This window comes from Giraffa tippelskirchi, chromosome X (genome assembly GCF_054371585.1).
Source record: "Giraffa tippelskirchi isolate mGirTip1 chromosome X, T2T-mGirTip1v1.2.pri, whole genome shotgun sequence".
Classification (NCBI taxonomy): Eukaryota; Metazoa; Chordata; class Mammalia; order Artiodactyla; family Giraffidae; genus Giraffa; species Giraffa tippelskirchi.
The window spans coordinates 123,058,778-123,078,925 of NC_137289.1; the positions used below are offsets into that span (position 1 = coordinate 123,058,778).

At 39.0% G+C, this 20,148-nt stretch overlaps 1 protein-coding gene across 1 annotated transcript; it reads right to left on the reverse strand.

Moving 5' to 3' along the window:
* Positions 1 to 7,049: 7,049 nt before the first annotated feature.
* On the reverse strand, positions 7,050 to 11,492 carry LOC145537023 (E3 ubiquitin-protein ligase RLIM-like). The gene is made up of 2 exons (XM_081567444.1): positions 11,094 to 11,492; positions 7,050 to 8,921 (listed from the first exon to the last, which is right to left on the reverse strand). The coding sequence occupies exons 1-2, from the start codon at positions 11,335 to 11,337 to the stop codon at positions 7,294 to 7,296; spliced, it is 1,872 nt and encodes a 623-aa protein (XP_081423570.1). The 5' UTR covers positions 11,338 to 11,492; the 3' UTR covers positions 7,050 to 7,293.
* Between the last annotated feature and the right edge of the window lie 8,656 nt (positions 11,493 to 20,148).

Sequence of the window (20,148 nt, forward strand, 5' to 3'; positions counted from 1 at the left end):
AAAAGTCAACATTCAAAAAATGAAGATCAGGGCATCTGGTCCCATCACTTCATGGCAAATAGATGGAGAATCAATGGAAATAGTGACAGAGTATTTTCTTGGGCTCCAAAATCCCTGTGGATGGTGAATGCAGTCATGAAATTAAAAGACATTTGTCCCTTGGAAGAAAAGCTGACCAACCTAGACAGCACATTAAAAAGCAGAGACATTACTTTGCTGACAAAGGTCCATCTGGTCAAAGCTATGATTTTTCCAGTTGTCATGTATGGATGTGAGAGTGGGACCATAAAGAAAGCTAAGTACTGAAGTATTGATGCTTTTGAACTGTGGTGTTGGAGAAAACTCTTAAGAGACCCTTGGACTGCAAGGAGATCAAATCAGTCAGTCCTAAAGGAAATCAGTCCTGAATAGTCGTTGAAAGGACTGATGCTGAAGCTGAAGCTGAAGCTGAAATCCTTTGGCCACCTGATGCGAAATACTGACTCATTAGCAAAGTCCCTGATGCTGGGAAAGATTGAAGGCAGGAGGAGAAGGGGATGACAGAGGACGAGATAGTTGGATGGCATGACCAACTCGATGAACATGAGTTTGAGTAAGCTCCAGGGGCTGATGATGGACAGCAAAGCCTGGAGTGCTGCAGTCCATGGGGTCCCAAGGAGTCGGACACGACTGAGCGACTGAACTGAACTTGATAGCATGTGAGTGCAAGTGTGTGGTAGTTTTATAGCTCAGATAGTAATATAACTCAGATAGTATATAACTCAGATATAACCCAACGTTAATGAGTTTTGACTTATTAGTTTAGATTACTCTTCCTTGATCATTCTATTATATCTTGTATCTAAAGCTCTGTCAGGATGTCCATCACACAGTGTGTCATTGTATATTTATTCATCTGCCTTCTTTAAAACTCAATACATTTCTTAAAAATAAGGGCTACACTTCTTAACTATAACCCTAGCACCCAGTATTGGGTGTGGCACATTCTTGGAAAGTGTTGAATGCATGAAACTATTTAGAATGGGGTTGGCAGATATTATATCTTTATAGGCAAGAAATCCCATACAAATATGTTAAATATGTGAGAGAGGTGTAGGCTGAAATAGATCACATCCAGGATTCTAGGTAACAATATTAAAATGAATAGTCTTTTGCAGACTAATGGATTAAAAATAAGTATAGCTTGCTCACAGTGGCCCAAAATCCTGAAACTGAACTAAGCAGTTTCTTTGGAAAATGTGTGTGTGTGTGTGTGTGTATTTAGTAACTGTTCTAGTCTTTAGAAATGTAATATTCATGAAAAAATAACCTTTAGAAGCTTCTATTTTGGATAGGGGCTTCCCTGATAGCTCAGTTGGTAAAGAATCCGTCTGCAATGCAAAAGACCCTGGTTCAATTCCTGGGTCAGGAAGATCTGCTGGAGAAGGGATAAGGTACCCACTACAGTATTCTTGTGCTTCCCTGGTGGCTCAGCTGGTAAAGAATCCACCTGCAGTGTGGTAGACCTGGGTTCGATCCCTGAGTTGGGAAGATCCCCTGGAGAAGGGAAAGGCTACCCACTCCAGTATTCTGGCCTGGAGAATTCCATGAAATCTATAGTCCATGGGGTTGTAAAGAGTCGGACATGACTGATCCACCTTCACTTTCACGTTTTTGGAGAGTAATAGGGAAGAAACCAAGCACAAGATAAAGAAATATGTTTTAGATAGTCACAAGTGCTACTAAAGAAAAAAAAAATACACTGCCAGAATAGACGATGACAAGGCCAGCGGTGGTGGATAGCTGTGTTGTGACTAGTGATGTCAGAATGTATAACCTAGAACCCAGAGTTGGCTGATTATTAGTGTCTGTCCTGTATGAATGGTGCATGGGAGAAAAAGGAATTTCTTCAAAATGCTTTTCCAAATCCCCACTTTTTTGCAGTGATGTTAAAGATGCTTGCTTGATGATTAAAAATGGAGAGTTTTGAATGTGACAGAAAGGAGAGCCTCTGATTTCCTAGTGAAAAAGCAAGAGTTAGGATGGGAAAGAATTTTCAAATCTTAAATGAAGTTATAGAAAAGAAATACAGTTCACATTTCCACTTGGAATTCTCATACCAGGAAACTTCTCATTGAAGGGACTACACATTCACTTCTCAAATAATGAAAAGACATGAAATGTTTGGTTAATTATAGTAAAGAAGATTAACAAAAATGAAAATGCTGAAAATCTCAAAGTATATTGATAACAAGTAATAGTACTAAACAGGAACATTCCATTTCTTTGTGAACTTTCCAGTACATGCAGTGTTTTGATGTTCATATTGTTAAGTGCTCAGGCTTGTTTACACAGAAGAATCTTTTATACCTTAATTCTTCAAGGAAGATTGAGAGCACAACTTATTTTCATCGTTAGCCAATATATATATTTATATATATACACACACATAGACTTAGTATTTCTATCAAAAACCTATCCATAGGCTACAACTACTTTCAAAAAGAATTTCTTATTCAGATAAGATTGTTAGTTTGTTTTTGGAATTAGGCCAAAATAAATAAATATTTTAAAACCTAGAGAGAAAATACAGAGAAAATTCTTAAGATAGAAATATTAATGTTCACAATCACAGTGATTGATGCTGTGTATTAAACTGATACACTGTAATGGAAACAACAGGGCAGGTGGAGCTCAGGTGATTCTGGTATAAATCTTAATTTCTGATTTGTCAGGGCAGATAGAAAGGAATATGATGTGGAAGATAAATATATGATAATAATAATTATTATTATATTAATAATACTACTCAGCAACTGTGTTGAGACAAATTAAGTGGCTACGTAGTTTGAAAGTCAGAGTGTTAAGTTACGTTTATGATAAAAGCAGCATACGCTGGTAGAATGAGTGAGGGTAATATGAAGTCAAGTTAGAGCTATGAGGTATTGGTGGTTGTTTGAACAGGAAGTGTATTGTCTTCTAAGAGCTTCAGTAGCAGGAATTAGGGATTCCATTCTCGGGAAAAATGGTAGATTATAATGTCATAATTGGCCTACAACTAAGACCTTAAGGCATTTACTTGTCTTGTTGCTGTTCAGTTGCTAAGTCGTGTCTGACTCTTTGTGACCATCTCGGACTCATTATAATCATTTTCTGGGTGCAGGATGGATCCTAGATAAGACATTGTCCTAGTTTTCTTTTGCTGCATAAGAAATTAGTACAAATGTTGTGGCTTAAAACAACACCCCTTTAATAGCTCACAGCTCTGTAGGTTGGGATACTGCCATGGAGTGGCTTGGTTCTCTGTTCAAGGTCTTAAAGGTCTGAAATCAGCATTTAAATCCGTGTAAGATAATTCTAACATCTACCTCATCCTGATTTGGCATCATTTGTCATTTCTTATTCAAGTTGTTATATATCAGGTTCTTGATATGAGTAGTGATATTTTATTGTTTTATAGACATTTTGGCTATTATGTTAGGATACTTTGGTCCCTATTTAAAGCTTCTTTGTTTTGTTTTGTTTTCATTTTAGCAGGCCTTTCATTTTTATAGGTTTGGCACATAGTTCCTCAACTTTTGTGGACCATGGTTCCATGATAATCTAATTTTCAGAACCTTTATGGTACCTTTTGTGTTGTGCAGGTGGAGTTACTTCTTGTCCCTCCTCATGCTGCTTATGGGGTCAGAAGCAGCTGCCCCAGGATAGGCCACTTGGTGCTACTTGTGGGGGAAGGGAATCTCTGGACCAGTTGATGAAGAGTACTTCCTGTGCCAGGCACTTGTGGCAGGTTCTCCCTTAACTGTAGAGAATAAAGGGTACTTGCCAGGTTGAAAACTTTCTGTGGAGGTACCAGCAAATTGCCCAATGTCTCTGGATAGGGGAGATGCCGGAGTCCAGCTCCAGCTTGTCCAGGGGTTCCCTTAGGAAGGACGACGTCGGCGATACGAAATGAGAAGACACAGCGAATCTTAGCGTTTCCAAGTGTCTCCCAACTTTATTGTTTTTAAGACAGCTTTTATATTTTTAGTGGTACATAGAAACAAATGTAAAGTATAGAGTCATACCAATTCAGCTTAATGGGCATATCAATTCAGCTTAATGGGCCAGCAGTTTTGACCCTCGTTGAAACCGTTTGCATGTCTTTAGTTAAAAAAAGCCTCATTTTGTTTACATCATCTTCTGGCCTGGGGGCCTGCTAACATCTTGTGACTCTCCATTGATAAGGATTGATCAGTCAGAACACTTTTGTATCAGGCACAGCAGGAAAGAATTCATCAATAGAAAGTTTCAAGGTAAAACCTGTTTTCAGTAATTTATTCTACGCCTTGAGCTTAACAGAAAAGAATGTGGTTCCTTAAAGTCATAGAACAGCAAGCTGAAGGTCAGCTCTAAGTAAGAATCATCAGTTAAATCAACAATTGTCTTATTATTTGTATTAAAGCTAAACTTTTATTTATATAAATTTCTAACTATTATGCTTTCATTATATAGGCTAAATATGTTAAGAGTAAAAACATAGTGAGTAAATATAGACTAAGTAACAGTTTCATAAAGCAATATTTTTTATATTTCCTAACAAGCCTTTATTCCTACGAAGGGTTTTGTGCCCATAGGGGCTTTCTGTGCGGAGGCTCTCAGTGCTGTTTTATTATTAAGGAGCAGTCATGCACATTAGCTCCAAAGGCACAGGCTTATTTATTAAACAAACTAATATGCTAGCAAAAGGAGTTTAGATTAAAATACTCTATATCCTAGATAATCTAATAGGGTGCCACCGTTTGGGGGCCATATCGATCAGGGTTCCAGATTGATCTATTTAGGAAGAGATCAGGAAAGGCCTTTTACCCAAGTCACAGAAAATAAGAAGAGGTTTATTATAGCAAGCATCAGAAAGAGAGATATCATCTTTAAGGTGAGCGCTGAGGCAGCCTTCCCAGAATCCCTGAGGCCTGAGGTGCTCTGCTCGTCAGGTCTTCTCCTCATGACTCTGTCATGGGTGGGATCTAGTGAGCTGGCTCCCGGCAGGGAGAGGAGTCTCAGGCCCTTCTGAGGAGGAGAGAATTTTCCAAGTGTGAGCTTTTTGTGGTGGGATCACTTTTTCTGGCTAAGGAGACACTGGTGTGTATGGGGGGTGGTGAAGGGGAATCTCAGGCTGAGTGGGGAGAAAAATCACTGTATCTGGGCATTTATTGTCAGCAGGGATTTCAACTCTTCCTTTTTTAGGTTCTGCAGGGCTCATTTGGTAATTGTGGGATTCCTATTTGATGTGATGGTGGAAGAGCCCATTTGAGCCACTTCCTGTTACTAAGTTGAGAGGGAATTGCTGGGTTTCGCTCACATTTCCTCTTGGTAGAGGTCATAAGGTGCCCCAGCATGAAGTTGCTCAGTCATTCTAAGGGTCCCTAGCCAGTTCACCTTCTTTAGACCTTTCAGAGCTCACATTTGGTTGTCTCATATTATTTCCAGGATATATCGTTGGGCTTATAAAAGGGGAGCAGGGAAAGAGTAGCATAAACCATCTTATATGGATTCAAAGTCCTCTCTGTGCCTTTTAAGTGCTCACCTGATTGGGACATGCTCACTCTGGATAATTTCCCAATCAACTGTGCTGTTTATCATAATCTAATAATGGGAGCGATACTCCATCACATTTACAGGTCTCATACTCAAGGGGAGGGGCTACTTCGAGAACATTAGGCATCATAGAATTCTGTCAACCACAGAAGGTATATGTGAATGTACTGAAGCATTAATTAAGCAACTACCATCCTCTGGAAGACTGGAACCTGTTCGGATAGTATGAAAACCAAGTACTGCTATAATTATTCTACTCACTGTAGATGAAGTATGCCTGGTATCAGAAATGTTTAATAAAAATCAGAATATTCAAACAAATTTCAGTATTCGTTGATGTCAGTTTCAGAGGTTTGACCTAAGTCTTCAGGTATGGCCATGCAGATATCTCCTATGTGAAAAATATGCTAGCTGAAAGGTGAATTTAAAAACTTCACCACCACTCCCCATTTATATTTTGCAGTTACCTGCAAATACTGTGGCCACCAGCAATTCACTTAGAAAATAAAGGTCAGTGATGTTTCTGACTAAATTTTTAGAGCAGGTTTATGCTTAACAGTATCTGCATTTGTACAGGTTGCAATTGTACAAAGTTATGACTGTTGCTTTAGGATGTAATATAATGTACTCTCACCTGTATCAGGATGGAAAATATTTTGCACTGGCCAATAGGGTCTTTTCCAATAGTCGGTTCTTCCCATCAGGTGGCCAAAGTATTGGAGCTTCAGCTTCAGCATCAGTCCTTCAGGTTAGATTTGGTTAATGTGAACTACTGACAAAAGATCAGAAGTCAGGAGGAAAGATGGTAAGGGTTATTCATTTCTGTGATGCACCCCCTCCAAAACTTTGGATTGGCAGTGGCTGCCATTTTCTCAGTTTATAGCTCTTGTTGAGTGGACTTTTACTACAACTCTTAAGACATTTGTGGTTGCAGGAACTACTATCTCTCTATGCCCCTTCAAACCTAGTGGTTCTAATACTGACTTCTCAGTTGCTAGCCTCTGGGTACTTCATCATCTTTTGGTTTCTCTTCATTATTTACACATTTTAGTCTCCTCATTAAATGATATTCCATCAGTCTTTTAAAGTGTGCCATCAATTTTCGGCTAGGATTCTGAATAATACATTTGTAGTGAGGACTAGGAGAAACTATAAGGTAGTATTAGGGTGGGATAGACTGCTGGAGAGAGATAGGAAGAGAAGGGTTTCAAAGCTTTTTATCGTGTTCTATGAATATAACATGACTTCTTTATGTGAATGACTCTAATATAGTCTTAAATTGCTTCTTAATTATTTAGTTGGGTTCCTGTTTCTTTGTATGAACAACCAGGATTGAACAGGGCTAAGAGATATCTGGGGTTTATATGACTAGAAGATACTACTAGGATCTGTCTGGATTGATTATATCATATTAGAACATTTCTCTCATGGCATCAGGAATACCCCAACCCAGGGCACATACTAAGTTTCTATTGAAATTCAGTGCACTGCCATGGTGTGTAACTCATTTTTATTGTCAGATAGGATAACACTGTTTGACTTTTTAATATTTCCTTTTATTACGGACCAGAAATTGGGGAAAGCCCAATAATTTCTTCAGGAACAAGTAATTCATTTCAGATTGTTACACATAGATTCAGATTGTTATATTCAAACGTAAATAACTGTAAAAGTGGACCCGAGGCAGCTGACTGTTGTTCATCACGGTAACACTTTATATATCTTAGAGTTCAGATCTCACATAGAATGATCTGCCTCAAAGTGATCCACTACTGGCCCACGGCACACAGGACAGGTTGGTTTCTCCACCAGCCATTGATCAATGCATTGATAGTGATATTCGTGGGCACAAGGTAGGACGCGTAGCATGTTGCCTGCGGTGTATTCTGTGATGCAAATGCTACAGACTTTAGGTGCATCGTTCTCTCCAAAAGATCTTAAAGGCAAGTTGTCAATCTGTGTTTCAGTAAGGCCTGCAGGTTGGTATGGGTCATTTTCATTTAATAAGTGAAATTCATCCGGATTAAAGGAGGGCCAAGAGTCATCATCATCAATTATTATTGGGTTCATTCGTCCACCTTCTTGCCTGGTCTCTGATAAGCCTGTTGGTAAGCTTCTTTCTTCACTGTCTGCAAAGATCAGTGAGCTAGTTTCTGAATCTTCCTCACTTGAGCTAGAAATGAGTATAGGACTGGAGGTGGTGGTAGAAGCATAATAGGAGCTTGAATCTGATATCAGTACTACAGTTAAATCAGGATAATATCTAGCATTTGAAGCAGAACCAGGTCTTCTTGCACTACCACTAGGTCCATGTGTTTCGTTTGGTGACTCTGCCCTTTCCATGTTTTCTCTTGGAAGTGAGACGCTATGCTCTAAAATACTGTCACTGTCCATAAGATTACTTGAGTTACTAAATCCTGTCATTGTCTGCCATGATCGATTATGAGTTTGAACAGATGTTATATTTAAAATTCTATGAATGGGATTTCTGATGGTATTGACAAAAGCACTCTCATTGGCCTCGTCAGCATGTGAAAACATAGGCTTCAGTTCTTCTTGCTCGCTTTCTGAAGTGGGAGTGTTGTTTGGTGAGTCAGATGTTAACTGAGTTCTACTAATGCTGCTGTCTCTCTGAGAACATGCTCGACAATGAACTCGTCCTACTTCAAGATTGAAGGGTGTGGTTGGATTTGTTTCCCTCACTTCCCAAGATCCACTACTGCACGTTGCGTCTGAATAACATTCTCCATGGATAGCATTCCTAGTTTTAGAAGTTTCAATAAGACCCCTATTTTGCAACTCATGTCCAGGCCTTTGCTGTCTCAATGTTTCTTCATGCTCAGGTCTAGAAAATCTCTCATTCTCGCTTGCCAGAGGTTGTTGAAAAGTCTGAGATGGTATATCTTCATTAATACTTTCAAAAAATTCCCCCATTGAATGTGGAGGTAACCAACTGTCAGGCCTTGCTCTGGTTCTCCGATAGACTGGGCTCCTACTTCTTAGTCTTCTCTGACTTCTGGTAGGTGGAACGTCCATTAATGTTTCTGTTGTATCTTGTTTTGTTGCAGATGATCTTGTAAATAGTGACTCAGATTGTGGATTTTCCACTTGCCTTTGGCTGTCTTCCATCTCTTCTCTTCTGGGAAGTTTTGCAGATGCTATATATTCATTCTCTGGATGTGAGTGTTCATCATCACGGTCATGGTTTCTTTCTAAGCCGAATCTGAGCTCATCACTGTTAGCACTAATTTGGCTCTCTTCTCTCCAAGACTGATTTTCTTTTTGTTCACTTGTCACATTTTCAGTTTGTCTGAGAGTGGTAAGCCAGGATAGTAGAGAGTCATCACTGGGTGCATCATCTCTATCTGTTAATTAAAAAAGTGGGGGGGCCATAAAAGAACTACCAAAATTGGAACCATCATAAAATAGAACTCTGAAAATTTGTTTAAAAAGCAAACGAAAATGAGAACTTAAACACTCAGATGTTTTCAACTGATTTCACATTTACAGAGTTAATAGTTTAAAAGCTTTATTATCTAGATGTATAAGTAAAGGCAGGGAAGTTTCAATTCCATCTGAAAAACAGTACACTAATCCAAGATAAATTTAGAGAGTTTTTTACAAAGGGTATCTGAAGGAAGTCTGTTTTTCAATATTTTGTCATATACACAGCCCTGTATACCACTGTGGGAGGAATGTCAAGAGACAACATTTTTTTTCAGTCTACTGTCAAAACACCAAAGCAATTAAGCAAGGTAAACACCAGTTAAGGTACAGTGCTAGTATTTTAATTCAATTGATATTATTGCCTAATTCTCATTAGTTCCCAACATTACTACTCCTAGGCTCTTATATGCTTTTGATAATGTATAAGTTGTTTTGAAATATAAGATTATTGCCCAAATATAAGCAGAGTTTAAAGGGCTTCCATGGTGGCTCAGATGGTAAAACGTCTGCCTGCAATGCGGCAGACCCAGGTTCAATCCCTGGGTCGGGAAGATCCCCTGGAGAAGGAAATGGCAACCCACTCCAGTACTCTTGCCTGAAAAATTGCATGAACAGAGGAGGCTGGCGGGCTACAGTCCATGGGGTCAAAGAGTCAGACACGACTGAATGACTTCACAATCATAGGTTTAAAAGTATTTGACTTTTGAATACTTCCTAATATTACCAAGATTTTTGACTGGCATTATGCTGAAAGTCAGATCAAATGAATAGACTGAACCTAGCATGGCACATGGAGAAGGCAATGGCACCCCACTCCAGTACTCTTGCCTGGAAAATCCCATGGATGGAGGAGCCTGGTAGGCTACAGTCCATGGGGTCACTAAGAGTCAGACATGACTGAGCGACTTCACTTTTACTTTTCCCTTTCATGCACTGGAGAAGGAAATGGCAACCCACTCCAGTATTCTTGCCTGGAGAATCCTAGGGACGGCGGAGCCTGGTGGGCTGCCGTCCATAGGGTCGCAAAGAGTCGGACACGACTGAAGCGACTTAGCAGCAGCAGCAGCATGGCACATAGGCACATATAAGACCATATTCAAGAACCAAAGTATTATAGTGTCCTCTTCATTAGATAGTAAAATCCTCTATTTCACACTGGGAGAGAAGGCACCAGATCTGAGGTTCCAGCAGGGTTTCTCAGCCTTAGAACTATTTACATTTTGGCACTGGGCAATTCTTAGTTTGGGGAGCTATCCTGTGCATTGTGGCGTATTTGGCAGCATCCCTGGCCTCTGCCCACTAGATGCTAGTAACACGCATGCCTCCCCCTGTGACAACCAAAAATATGTCCAGCTATTGTCAAATGTCCCTTGGGGTGAGGGAGAGCAAAACTGTCTCCAGTTGAGAACTACTTGATTAGAATATAAAATATTTCCTTTTGCTATTTATTTTTACATGTCTGTATAGATAGAGAGGGCTTCCCTCATAACGCAGTTGGTAAAGAATCTGCCTGCAGTGCAGGAGACCCCAGTTGGATTCCTGGGTTGTGAAGATCCGCTGGAGAAAGGATAGGCTACCCCCCCTCCCCCCTGTATTCTTGGGCTTCCCTTGTGGCTCAGCTGGTAAAGAATCCACCTGCAAAGCGAGAGACCTGGGTTCCATCCCTGGATTGGGAAGATCCTCTCCATGCCAGTATTCTGACTTGGAGAATTCCATGGACTGTATAGTCCGTGGAGTTGCAAAGAGTCTGACACGACTGAGCAACTTTCACTTTCATAGATAGAGAAAATAATTTGGGACATAGGAGGAACTTTCCACTGAGGTACAAAACCAAAAAACAAACAAAACCCAACAGTCTGCTTCACACTGTTTCCCAATTAAAACAACCCAAACGTGAATCAGGAAAATAAAACCTACCCTGGCATTCTCCCCGCAAACCAAGTAAATGTCAGTTCTTTTTAATGAGAAGTTCCTTACCAAATAATTTATGCCACGTCTGTATAATTTACTATTTAGTCTCATGAAGTGATTATTTAATACTATGAAGTTCCTTTTTCATCCCATTCTATTCCCCCCAAAGAGAAATATACCTGTATTTTCATCTGAGTTTTGGCGTAGGTCCTCTTTCATTAATCGAAGTCTCCTCAGCAACTCTTCTTTTGTACTTTCACCTAGGGGGCCGAGGAAATTTTTGTCCCTCAAAAGCATGTAATCTTCTTCTCTCAGATCACCTACAAATCGGTAGTAATCGTCTACTTGAGCCAATCGGTCTATCTGAGCTCTGTGTTGGACCGGAACTCTGTCTTCTTCATCGTCGGAATCTGAGCTTTCCATCTCGATGAACAAGTGGGAAATTATCTGAATTTCACGACATGGTGCTGAAACTCAGAAACCACGGTCAAGTAGTCTTTCGTTTCTGCTTCCACCTTGGAGTGACTGGAACACACGCAGTCGGATTACCCTCCGCCTGGGTTCCCCGCTGCTCCACTACTTTGCTATCGCACCTCAGCTCTGTAGCCTCTGGTGAGGCAATAATTGAGATACGCCTCTACCTCATAACTTGCTTAGGCGTTGCCTAGGCATCCATTGTCTTCCTTACGTAACTGAGTAGGGACTGGATTCAGGTTGGGTTTCATTTCATTCAAAAGCAGCCAATATTTCTGAGAGTTTATAATGTACCAAGCACCATCCTTCACCCTCCACCCCTGCCCCCCGCAGCCTATTCTCAGGCTTTCAGAAGGCTTTTTCATTCGCTACATTTTATATGACAACCTGCTTCAAAATGCCATGCCAAAGTCAGCTTCATTAAATATTGCATTTCTCATTTTCAGGGGCCAAGGGACCACTGCCTTTTCTCCTCGTGAATTCCTCAGATCGTAGACTCTCACTAGGAAAGTAGTTCACAATTTTTGATAATTTACCAGGGTCTTAGTTGAATCTCTTCAGTGTGTCCTCTCCCTTTTAACTCTTAATGGCTTCATCTTACATTATAAAACCCCTCAATCCTGTTTCAAACAAACAGAAAACACCAAAACTTGGGCAGGCTTTTCTGCTCATCCAGGGAATTTCTTCTCCACAAAAGCATTTGGTTTCATTTTTGTCCTTGTGTCTCTTGCAAACGAAACTAGTCAGACTATCACAGGAACTTTAAAAAATGGATCCATAATATTTATTTTACCTATGGTAATGAGTACTAACTTTGCTGATTTTGTTCCATGTATCTTGGTGCTACCCGGATGGCTTTATTTATTGGTGAAAATAAACTAACACTTATTTGTAACACTATCTGAAGGAGACCTCTAAGAATTTCTGGACTCGTTAATACTACCAGCCCCACTTAACACTTGTTTGAGAGTTTTTCATTCAAATTATTCTTGTAAAGACAAGATTTGGCCACTAAATGTGGGATTATTTAATTTGATTTATTTAATAATTAATCCATCCAACATAAACTGGTTCAGTTATTGTCCTAGCCCTAGAGATATGTCAATTGTTGGAGCAGTTTTTATTCCCAAGTGATTCACACCAAGTGAGGCAAACATCATCTAGAAACTATCAAAACACAGTATATTTTAGAATAGATTTATATATTGTTTTATTGTGTAAGTACAAAGAATTATGCAACAATTATTTAATGGGAGTTGGGAAATGTTTCACAGAGGTATTATATTTAAATTGGAATCTTTAAATATAGTTGTTAGTTTCTATAGATGGAAAATGGCAGTTATGTGTTGGTAGAGAAAGGCTCTGTCAGAAAAAGTAGACTTGAAAGACCTTGGCTTATTTGGGCAACTGTGGCCTCAATTTTGGGGTAGGGGTTGAAACATGCAATTAATCTCAGAAAAGGTAACTGGCACAAACTATAAATTGAGTTTTGAGTTTTTTGAATGTAAGAAATAGGATACTGATTAAGATGTTTTGGTATATTTTGAGAACAAGCAGTGGATTTTATTTTTGCCTGCTTAGTGTCCCTGTAACATACTTGTGCTGAGAACATCCTGATTTTCATGGCGGAAAAACTCATTCTACAGTCTTAGTCCAGTTGGTTTATGTTTAGCTGAATTCACTACCATGGCTAAAGGAAAGGACATATGGTGCAGCCATGTCCAATCAGCATATCTCAAATTGGCTACGATAATTGGTCAAAACATGAGCATGTGAACAAAAGTACATTTAAGAGCTAAATCTGAAATGTTAGCTAGAACTACTGAAAATGAGAAATCCTTTTCCACTGGGGTTACCAAGCTGGTGAGATATAAACCTAAAGATGCTTGTGGCTATGTTTTATCCCAAGAATGAGGAAAATTGGCATAAATAGACAGAGGAAAACAAAGATGGAGAAAGAATGAGATAGTTGAGAAAAAAAAATAATTGAGCAGTACCTGAAGCTAGATGTGCCTCAGGATTTTTAGATCTTTAAAACAATGTATTTCATTTGAAAAGTATAAGATTATGATTGGAAGGCTCCTAATAATTGTTTTAGGAGAGTAATATGATTGGTGATGATGTAGTAGTAGTTGTTGTTGTTAAGTCGCTCAGTTGTGTCCCACTCTTTGTGACCCCAAGGACTGCAGCATGCCAGGATCTCCTGTCCTTTACCATATACCAGAGCTTGCTCAAATTCATATCAATTGAGTCAATGATATAGTTGGATGTCAGAAAGTAAGTTGATGGCGGGGGGATCAGGGAATAAGTGAAATAGGTGTGGGAGATTAAGTGGTACAAACTTCCAGTTGCAAAATAAAGAGTCAAAGAGATGAAATGTACAGTATGGAGAATATAGTCAATAGTAATATAATATTTTTGTAGGATGAAAGTTGGTAACTAGGCTTGTGATCATTTTATAATGTACAGAAATATCTAATCACTATGTTGTGTACCAGAGACAAACAGTGTTGTAGGCCAAATATATTTCAAAAGACAAACAAACAAAGTCATAGAAAAAGAGATAAGATTTGTGGTTACCAGAGGTTGGGGGGAGGGTTGGATGAAGGAGGTCGAAGGGTACATACTTCTCGTTAGATGATAAATACGTACAGGAATGTAATGTGCAACATGATTAATATAATTAAGACTGCTATGTTGTATATGAAAGTCGTTAAGAATAAATCCTAAGAGTTCTCATCACAACGAAAAATATTATTTCTCTTTTATTTTCTATCTATATGAGGTGATAGATGTTTACTAAACTTATCATGGTGATCATTTCATGATGTATGTAAGTGTAGAACAAAACTTGCCACCTCAAAATGTTGCTTTGGCATGTAGATTATTTCAAGCTGGGAAAAAATAAAAAAATCTAGGCCCAAAACCTCAGGAAGAAACTTTGACCTTGCTCCTAACTGCCTAAAAATTTTAGATAAAAGGGCCTATTCCCCGATAGAGCAATCACCAGAGATATCTACAAAGAATATGGCTAGTTGTGGTTGGGAAAACACAGCAGAGCCTAGAGATCTAAGACTGTTCTGTGTCGTATTGTCTACATGGCCCATTTGGCAAACATTTCCTTTTCCATCTTCATATGAACCACTTTGCTCTCCTTTGAAGTCTCAAATACTGTCCATGACATCCTCTTTTGTCTTTAGTCAAGGATGGTATTTAAGGTGAGGGTTTCAGTCTTTTGGGTTTTTTGGATTTCCTGGGTCTTTCTCATATGTTCATGTTATTAAATTTTGATGTTTTTTCCAGTTAATTTGTCTCATGCCAATTTAATTCTTAGACCAGCCGGATGAATCTAGACGGGTAAAGGAAAATTTCTTACTGCACAACATAATTCAAATCATTATGCTGTGTGCCTCAAACTTAGTGTTAAATGTCAGTTATATCTCCAAAATCTGGTAGAAAAATATAAATAATTTATAATTAAGTTACCATGTAAAATTTATTTGCTTTTGTCCAGTCTATAAAATTAGTATGTTCATATAATTTCAATTTAATTGTGTTTAGTTTTTATGAAAAATTCAGAAAACAGAATATTTCTGTCATTCATATGTTTAATAAGTATTTATTAGGCATTGAAATTGTGTAAAGTTGATAGAAATGAGTAATCATTTTCAGTTGATTATGAGTGAGATATAGTTATGACATTGATATAATGTTAATATTGTGGGTAAATTTCCTACCTCTTTCTACCTTGAGATCCTTTCAAAGTGTCCTTATATTTGCACATGTTTCATTCATTATACAATGTATGCTGATACCTTGGCCCAGTAATACTCATTTAATTCTTATATGAGGAGAAAATATCCTGAGGTGAAATATCACTGAACATTTGGTTTATATTAAGAAACAGAATGCTCCTGGTGGGAACTAAAATGTCTTTCACTGATACCTTAATAAAGAGTGAGATAATGTTATGCGACCAGTTAGCTTCCTAGTGGGATTTTTAGGATGCCTAAGTCACGAGATATCTTGAGTAACAGGCAAGTTTGGCCTTGGAGTACAAAATGAAGCAGAGGAAAGGCTAACAGAGTTTTCCCAAGAGAACACACTGCTCATAGCAAACACCGTCTTCGAGCAACACAGGAGAAGACTCTACACATGGATATCACCGAAATCAGACCGATTATATTCTTTGCAGCCAAAGATGGAGCAGCTCTATAAGTCAGCAAAAACAAGACCAGGAGCTGACTGTGGCTCAGATCATGAAGAGCTCATTGCAAAATTCAGACTTAAATTGAGGAAAGTAGGGAAAACCACTAGACCATTCAGGAATGAAAGTGAAAGTGAAAGTCACTCAGTTGTGTCCAACTCTTTGTGACCCCATGGACTGTACAGTTCATGGGATTCTTCAGACCAGAATACTGCAGTGGATTGCCTTTCCCTTTTCCAGGGGATCTTCCCAAGCCAGGGATTGAACCCAGGTCTTCCGCATTGCAGGCAAATTCTTTACCAACTGAGCCAGAAGGGATGCCCAAGAATAATGGAGTGGGAATGGAGAAGCCTATCCCTTCTCCAACAGATGTTCCTGACCCAGGAATGGAATCAGAGTCTCCTGCATTGCAGGTGAATTCTTTACCATCTGAGCTATCAGGGAAGCCCAAACATTCAGGTATGACCTAAATCAAATGCCTTACATTTACCCAGTGGAAGTGACAGATTCAAGGGATTAGATCTGATAGAGTACCTGAGGAACTATGGACAGAGGTTCCTGACGTTGTACAGAGGGCAGTAATCAAGACCATCACCAAGAAAAAGAAATGCAAAAAGGGAAAATAGTTGTCTGAGGAGGCCTTACAAATAGCTGAGAAAAAAGAGAAGCAAAAGGCTAAGGAGAAAAGGAAACAAATACCCATCTGAATGCAGAGTTCCAAAGAATAGCAAGGAGAGATAAGAAAGCCTTCCTCAGTGATCAATGCAAAGAAACAGAGGGAAACAGTAGAATGGGAAAGACTAGAGATCTCTTCAAGAAAATTAGAGATACAAATGGAACATTACATGCAAAGATGGGCACAATAAAGGACAGAAATTGTATGGACCTAATAGAAGCAAAAGATATTAAGAAAATGTGGCAAGAATACACAGAAGAACTATACAAAAAAGATCTTCATGAACCAGATAACCAGGATGGTGTGATCACTCACCTAGAGTCAGACATCCTGGAATGTGAAGTCAAGTGGGCCTTAGGAAGCATCACTACGAACCAAGCTAGTGGAGGTGATGGAATTCCAGTTGAGCTGTTTCAAATCTTAAAAGATGATGCTGTGAAAGTGGTGCACTCACTATGCCTGCAAATCTGCAAAACTTGCCAGGGGCCACAGGACTGGAAAAAGTAATTTTTCATTCCAATCCCAAAGACAGGCAATGCCAAAGAATGTTCAAACTACCACACAATTGTACTCATCTCACACATTAGCAAAGTAATGTTCAAAATTCTCCAAGCCAGGCTTCAACAGTATTTGAACCGAGACCTTCCAGGTGTTCAAGCAGGATTTAGAAAAGGCAGAGGAACCAGAAATCAAATTGCCAACATTTGTGGGATCATTGAAAAAGCAAGAGAGTTCCAGAAAAACATCTACTTCTGCATCATTGACTAGACTAAAGCATTTGACTATGTAGATCAAAACAAACTGTGGAAAATTCTTCACGAGATGGGCAGACCACCTGACCTGCCTCCTGAGAAATCTGTATGCAGGTCAAGAAACAACAGAATCAGACACGAAACAATGGACTGGTTCAAAATTGGGGAAGGAGTACATCAAGGCTGTATATTGTCACCCTGTTTATTTAACTTCTACGCAGAGTACATCATGCAAAATTGCGGGCTGGTTGAAGCACAAGCTGGAATCAAGATTTCTGGGAGAAATATCAATAACCTCCGGTATGCCGATAACACCACCCTTATGGCAGAAATAGAAGAGGACCTGAAGAGCCTGTTGTTGAAATTGCAAGAGGAGAGTGAAAAGGCTGGCTTAAAACCCAGCATTCAAAAAGTGAGGATCATGGCATCTGGTCCCATCACTTCATGGCAAATAGATGGAGAAACAATGGAAACATTGAGAGACTTTATTTTCTTTGGCTCAAAAATCACTGCAGATGTTGACTGCAGCCATGAAATTAAAAGATGCTTGCTCCTTGGAAGAAAATCTATGACCAAATTAGACACTATATTAAAAAGCAGAGACATTACTTTGCTGACAAATGTCTGTTTAGTCAAAGCTATGATTTTTCCAGTAGTCATGTATGGATGTGAGAGCGGGACTATAAGGAAAGCTGAGCACCAAAAAATTGGTGCTTTTGAACTGTGGTGTTGTGGAAGACTCTTGAGAGTCCCATGGAGTGCAAAGAGACCAAACCAATCATTTCTGAAGGAAATCAGTCCTAAATATTCATTGGAAGGACTGATGCTGAAGCTGAAGCTGAGATTCTTTGGCCACCTTACGTGAAGAACTGACTCATTGGAAAAGACTCTGATGCTGGGAAATATTGAAGGCAGGAGGAGAGGGGACAGCAAAGGATAAGATGGTTGGATGGCATTACTGACTTGATGGACATGAATGTGAGCAAGCTCAGGGAGTTAGTGATGGACAGGGAAGCCTGGCGTGCTACAGTCCATGGGGTCACAAAGAGTCGAACGCGACTGAGTGAGTAAACTGAACTGAACTGGAGTTTATCAGTATTAATTTGCATGCTAGGTGTGTAGTTATGTGTGTGTGTGTGTGTGTGTGTGTGTGTGTGTGTGTGTGTGCATGTTTGGTTCAGTTAATAACCAGTGACTTAAGTGTGGTTTCTGGATACTAGTGAAAGTGCTGGAATTTAGCAGTCTTAATTTGCATGCTAGGTGTGCAGTTATGTGTGTGTGAGTGCATGCATGGTATATGTTTTCCATATTTATAAAGTTTTAACAGATGTTTGGTTCAGTTAATAACCATTGACTTAAGTGTGATTTCTGGATACTAGTGAAAGTGAAAGTCACTCAGTCGTGTTTGACTCTTTGCCACCCCATGGACTGTAGCCTTCTGGCTCCTCTGTTCGTGGAATTCTTCAGGCAAGAATACTGGATTTGTTAGTGCTTCCCTTCTTCAGGGTATCTTTTCAACCCAGAGATCGAACAAGATTTCCCGCATTGCAGACGGATTCTTTACCATCTGAGCTACCCTTTTGACCACCTCCTCCAATTCCCCTTCCCTCACTCCCCACCCCTCCTTCTCCTACCTCTGGTAACCACTAGTCAGATCTCTCCTTCAATGAGCTTGGTTTTTTGTTTTTTGTTTTTTTTTTAGATTCCACATATAAGTGAAATAATCAAGTATTTGACTTTCTCTGTCTTATTTCCGATTCTCACTGCCCAATTCTCTTTATCTGAGAAAATGACTAAATCAGTTGTAGACAAAAACTATTGTGTTATAGGAATTCAAAGTTTGAGATAAACTGCATGCATACCACAGAGGAACTTTCAAAATTTCAGTGAACTAGGTCTCTGTTACTAGTATCCAGCTGAGCTACTCACTGAAAACATATTTCTCAGAGTATTCTTTACTTTAGAGTCTTCCTTTTAATATTTGTTCCCAAATATCACAATTGATGTTCCCAAACCTCATTTCAATTCCATGTTTTTAAAAGCAATATACTGAGGCAATGAGATATACAGGAAAGAGGACTGAGTTGAGAATTTAGAGACTTGGGTTGAAGTCTAATCATTAATCCATTATTTACCCAAATACTGACTCTTTCCAGGCTCCAGTTTCTTAAATTGTAATATGTGAAAATTGAATCTATTTTTCATGGTTTGGTTCAGTCAGTTTCTCAGACAAACAGTACTGGGCATTGAGAATTGAAAATAAGACCGTGAAAGACAAATATTTTATTATCGCACTTTATGTGTAATCTGAAAAAAAAAAAAAGACAAACCGAAAAACCAAGCTCATTGAAAAAGACACCAGACTAGTGTTTACCAGAGGTAAGGGAAGGAGGGTTGGGGAGTGAGGGATGGGGAATTGGAGTTAAGTGGTCAAAAGGTACAAACTTCCAGTTTTAAGATGAAGAAGTACTAGGGATGTAATGTACAACGTGACTATAGCTACCACTGCTGTATGATATACAGGAAAGTTGTTAAGAAAGTAAATTCTAAGTATTCCCATCACTAGAAGCAATTATTTTCCTTTCTTTTCTTCTTTCGTTTTTATTGTATCTATATGAGCAGATGGATGTTAGCTGGACCTATTGTGATAATCATTTCTTGAGATATATAAATCAAACCATCATTCTGTACGCCTTAAGCGTATACAGGGATGTATGTCAATTAGTTTTCAGTAAAACTGGAAAATAGAAAAAAAATAAAGAAAATAATATCTGAAACAGAGTGTCCAATTGGCAACCATGAATTAAAGAGAAAAGGTGGAGTGGGTTACAGTTAGGACCAGTAATGCTGAGATAAATTCCAAAGCCAAGCTAGGATTAACTGTCTCCCAAAACATTCATTCAACGCCAGTAAGTTAAAATAGAGTACTGAGCCAAAGAAGACAATTCAAAAAGATTCAGAGCAGAGCCACAGTAAAGTCCTACCCAGCTTGGGGATCATAGCCATAAGGTAGTAGCAGATGTGTGTGATATCGATTTTAACTTGCTAAATTATGTTTATACCTTGGATCTCTGGAAGTTGGTAGTCAATTGTTTTGATATCTTTGTTTATAATACATATGAGAT

What these genes read in the sequence shown, in the direction of transcription:
- LOC145537023 (XM_081567444.1), bottom strand. Translation starts at nt 11,337, where the DNA reads ATGGAAAGCTCAGATTCCGACGATGAAGAAGACAGAGTTCCGGTCCAA. An exon ending in AAACTCAGATGAAAATACAG is followed by an intron (nt 8,922 to 11,093) that starts GTATATTTCTCT and finishes TTTAATTAACAG; the next exon opens with ATAGAGATGATGCACCCAGT.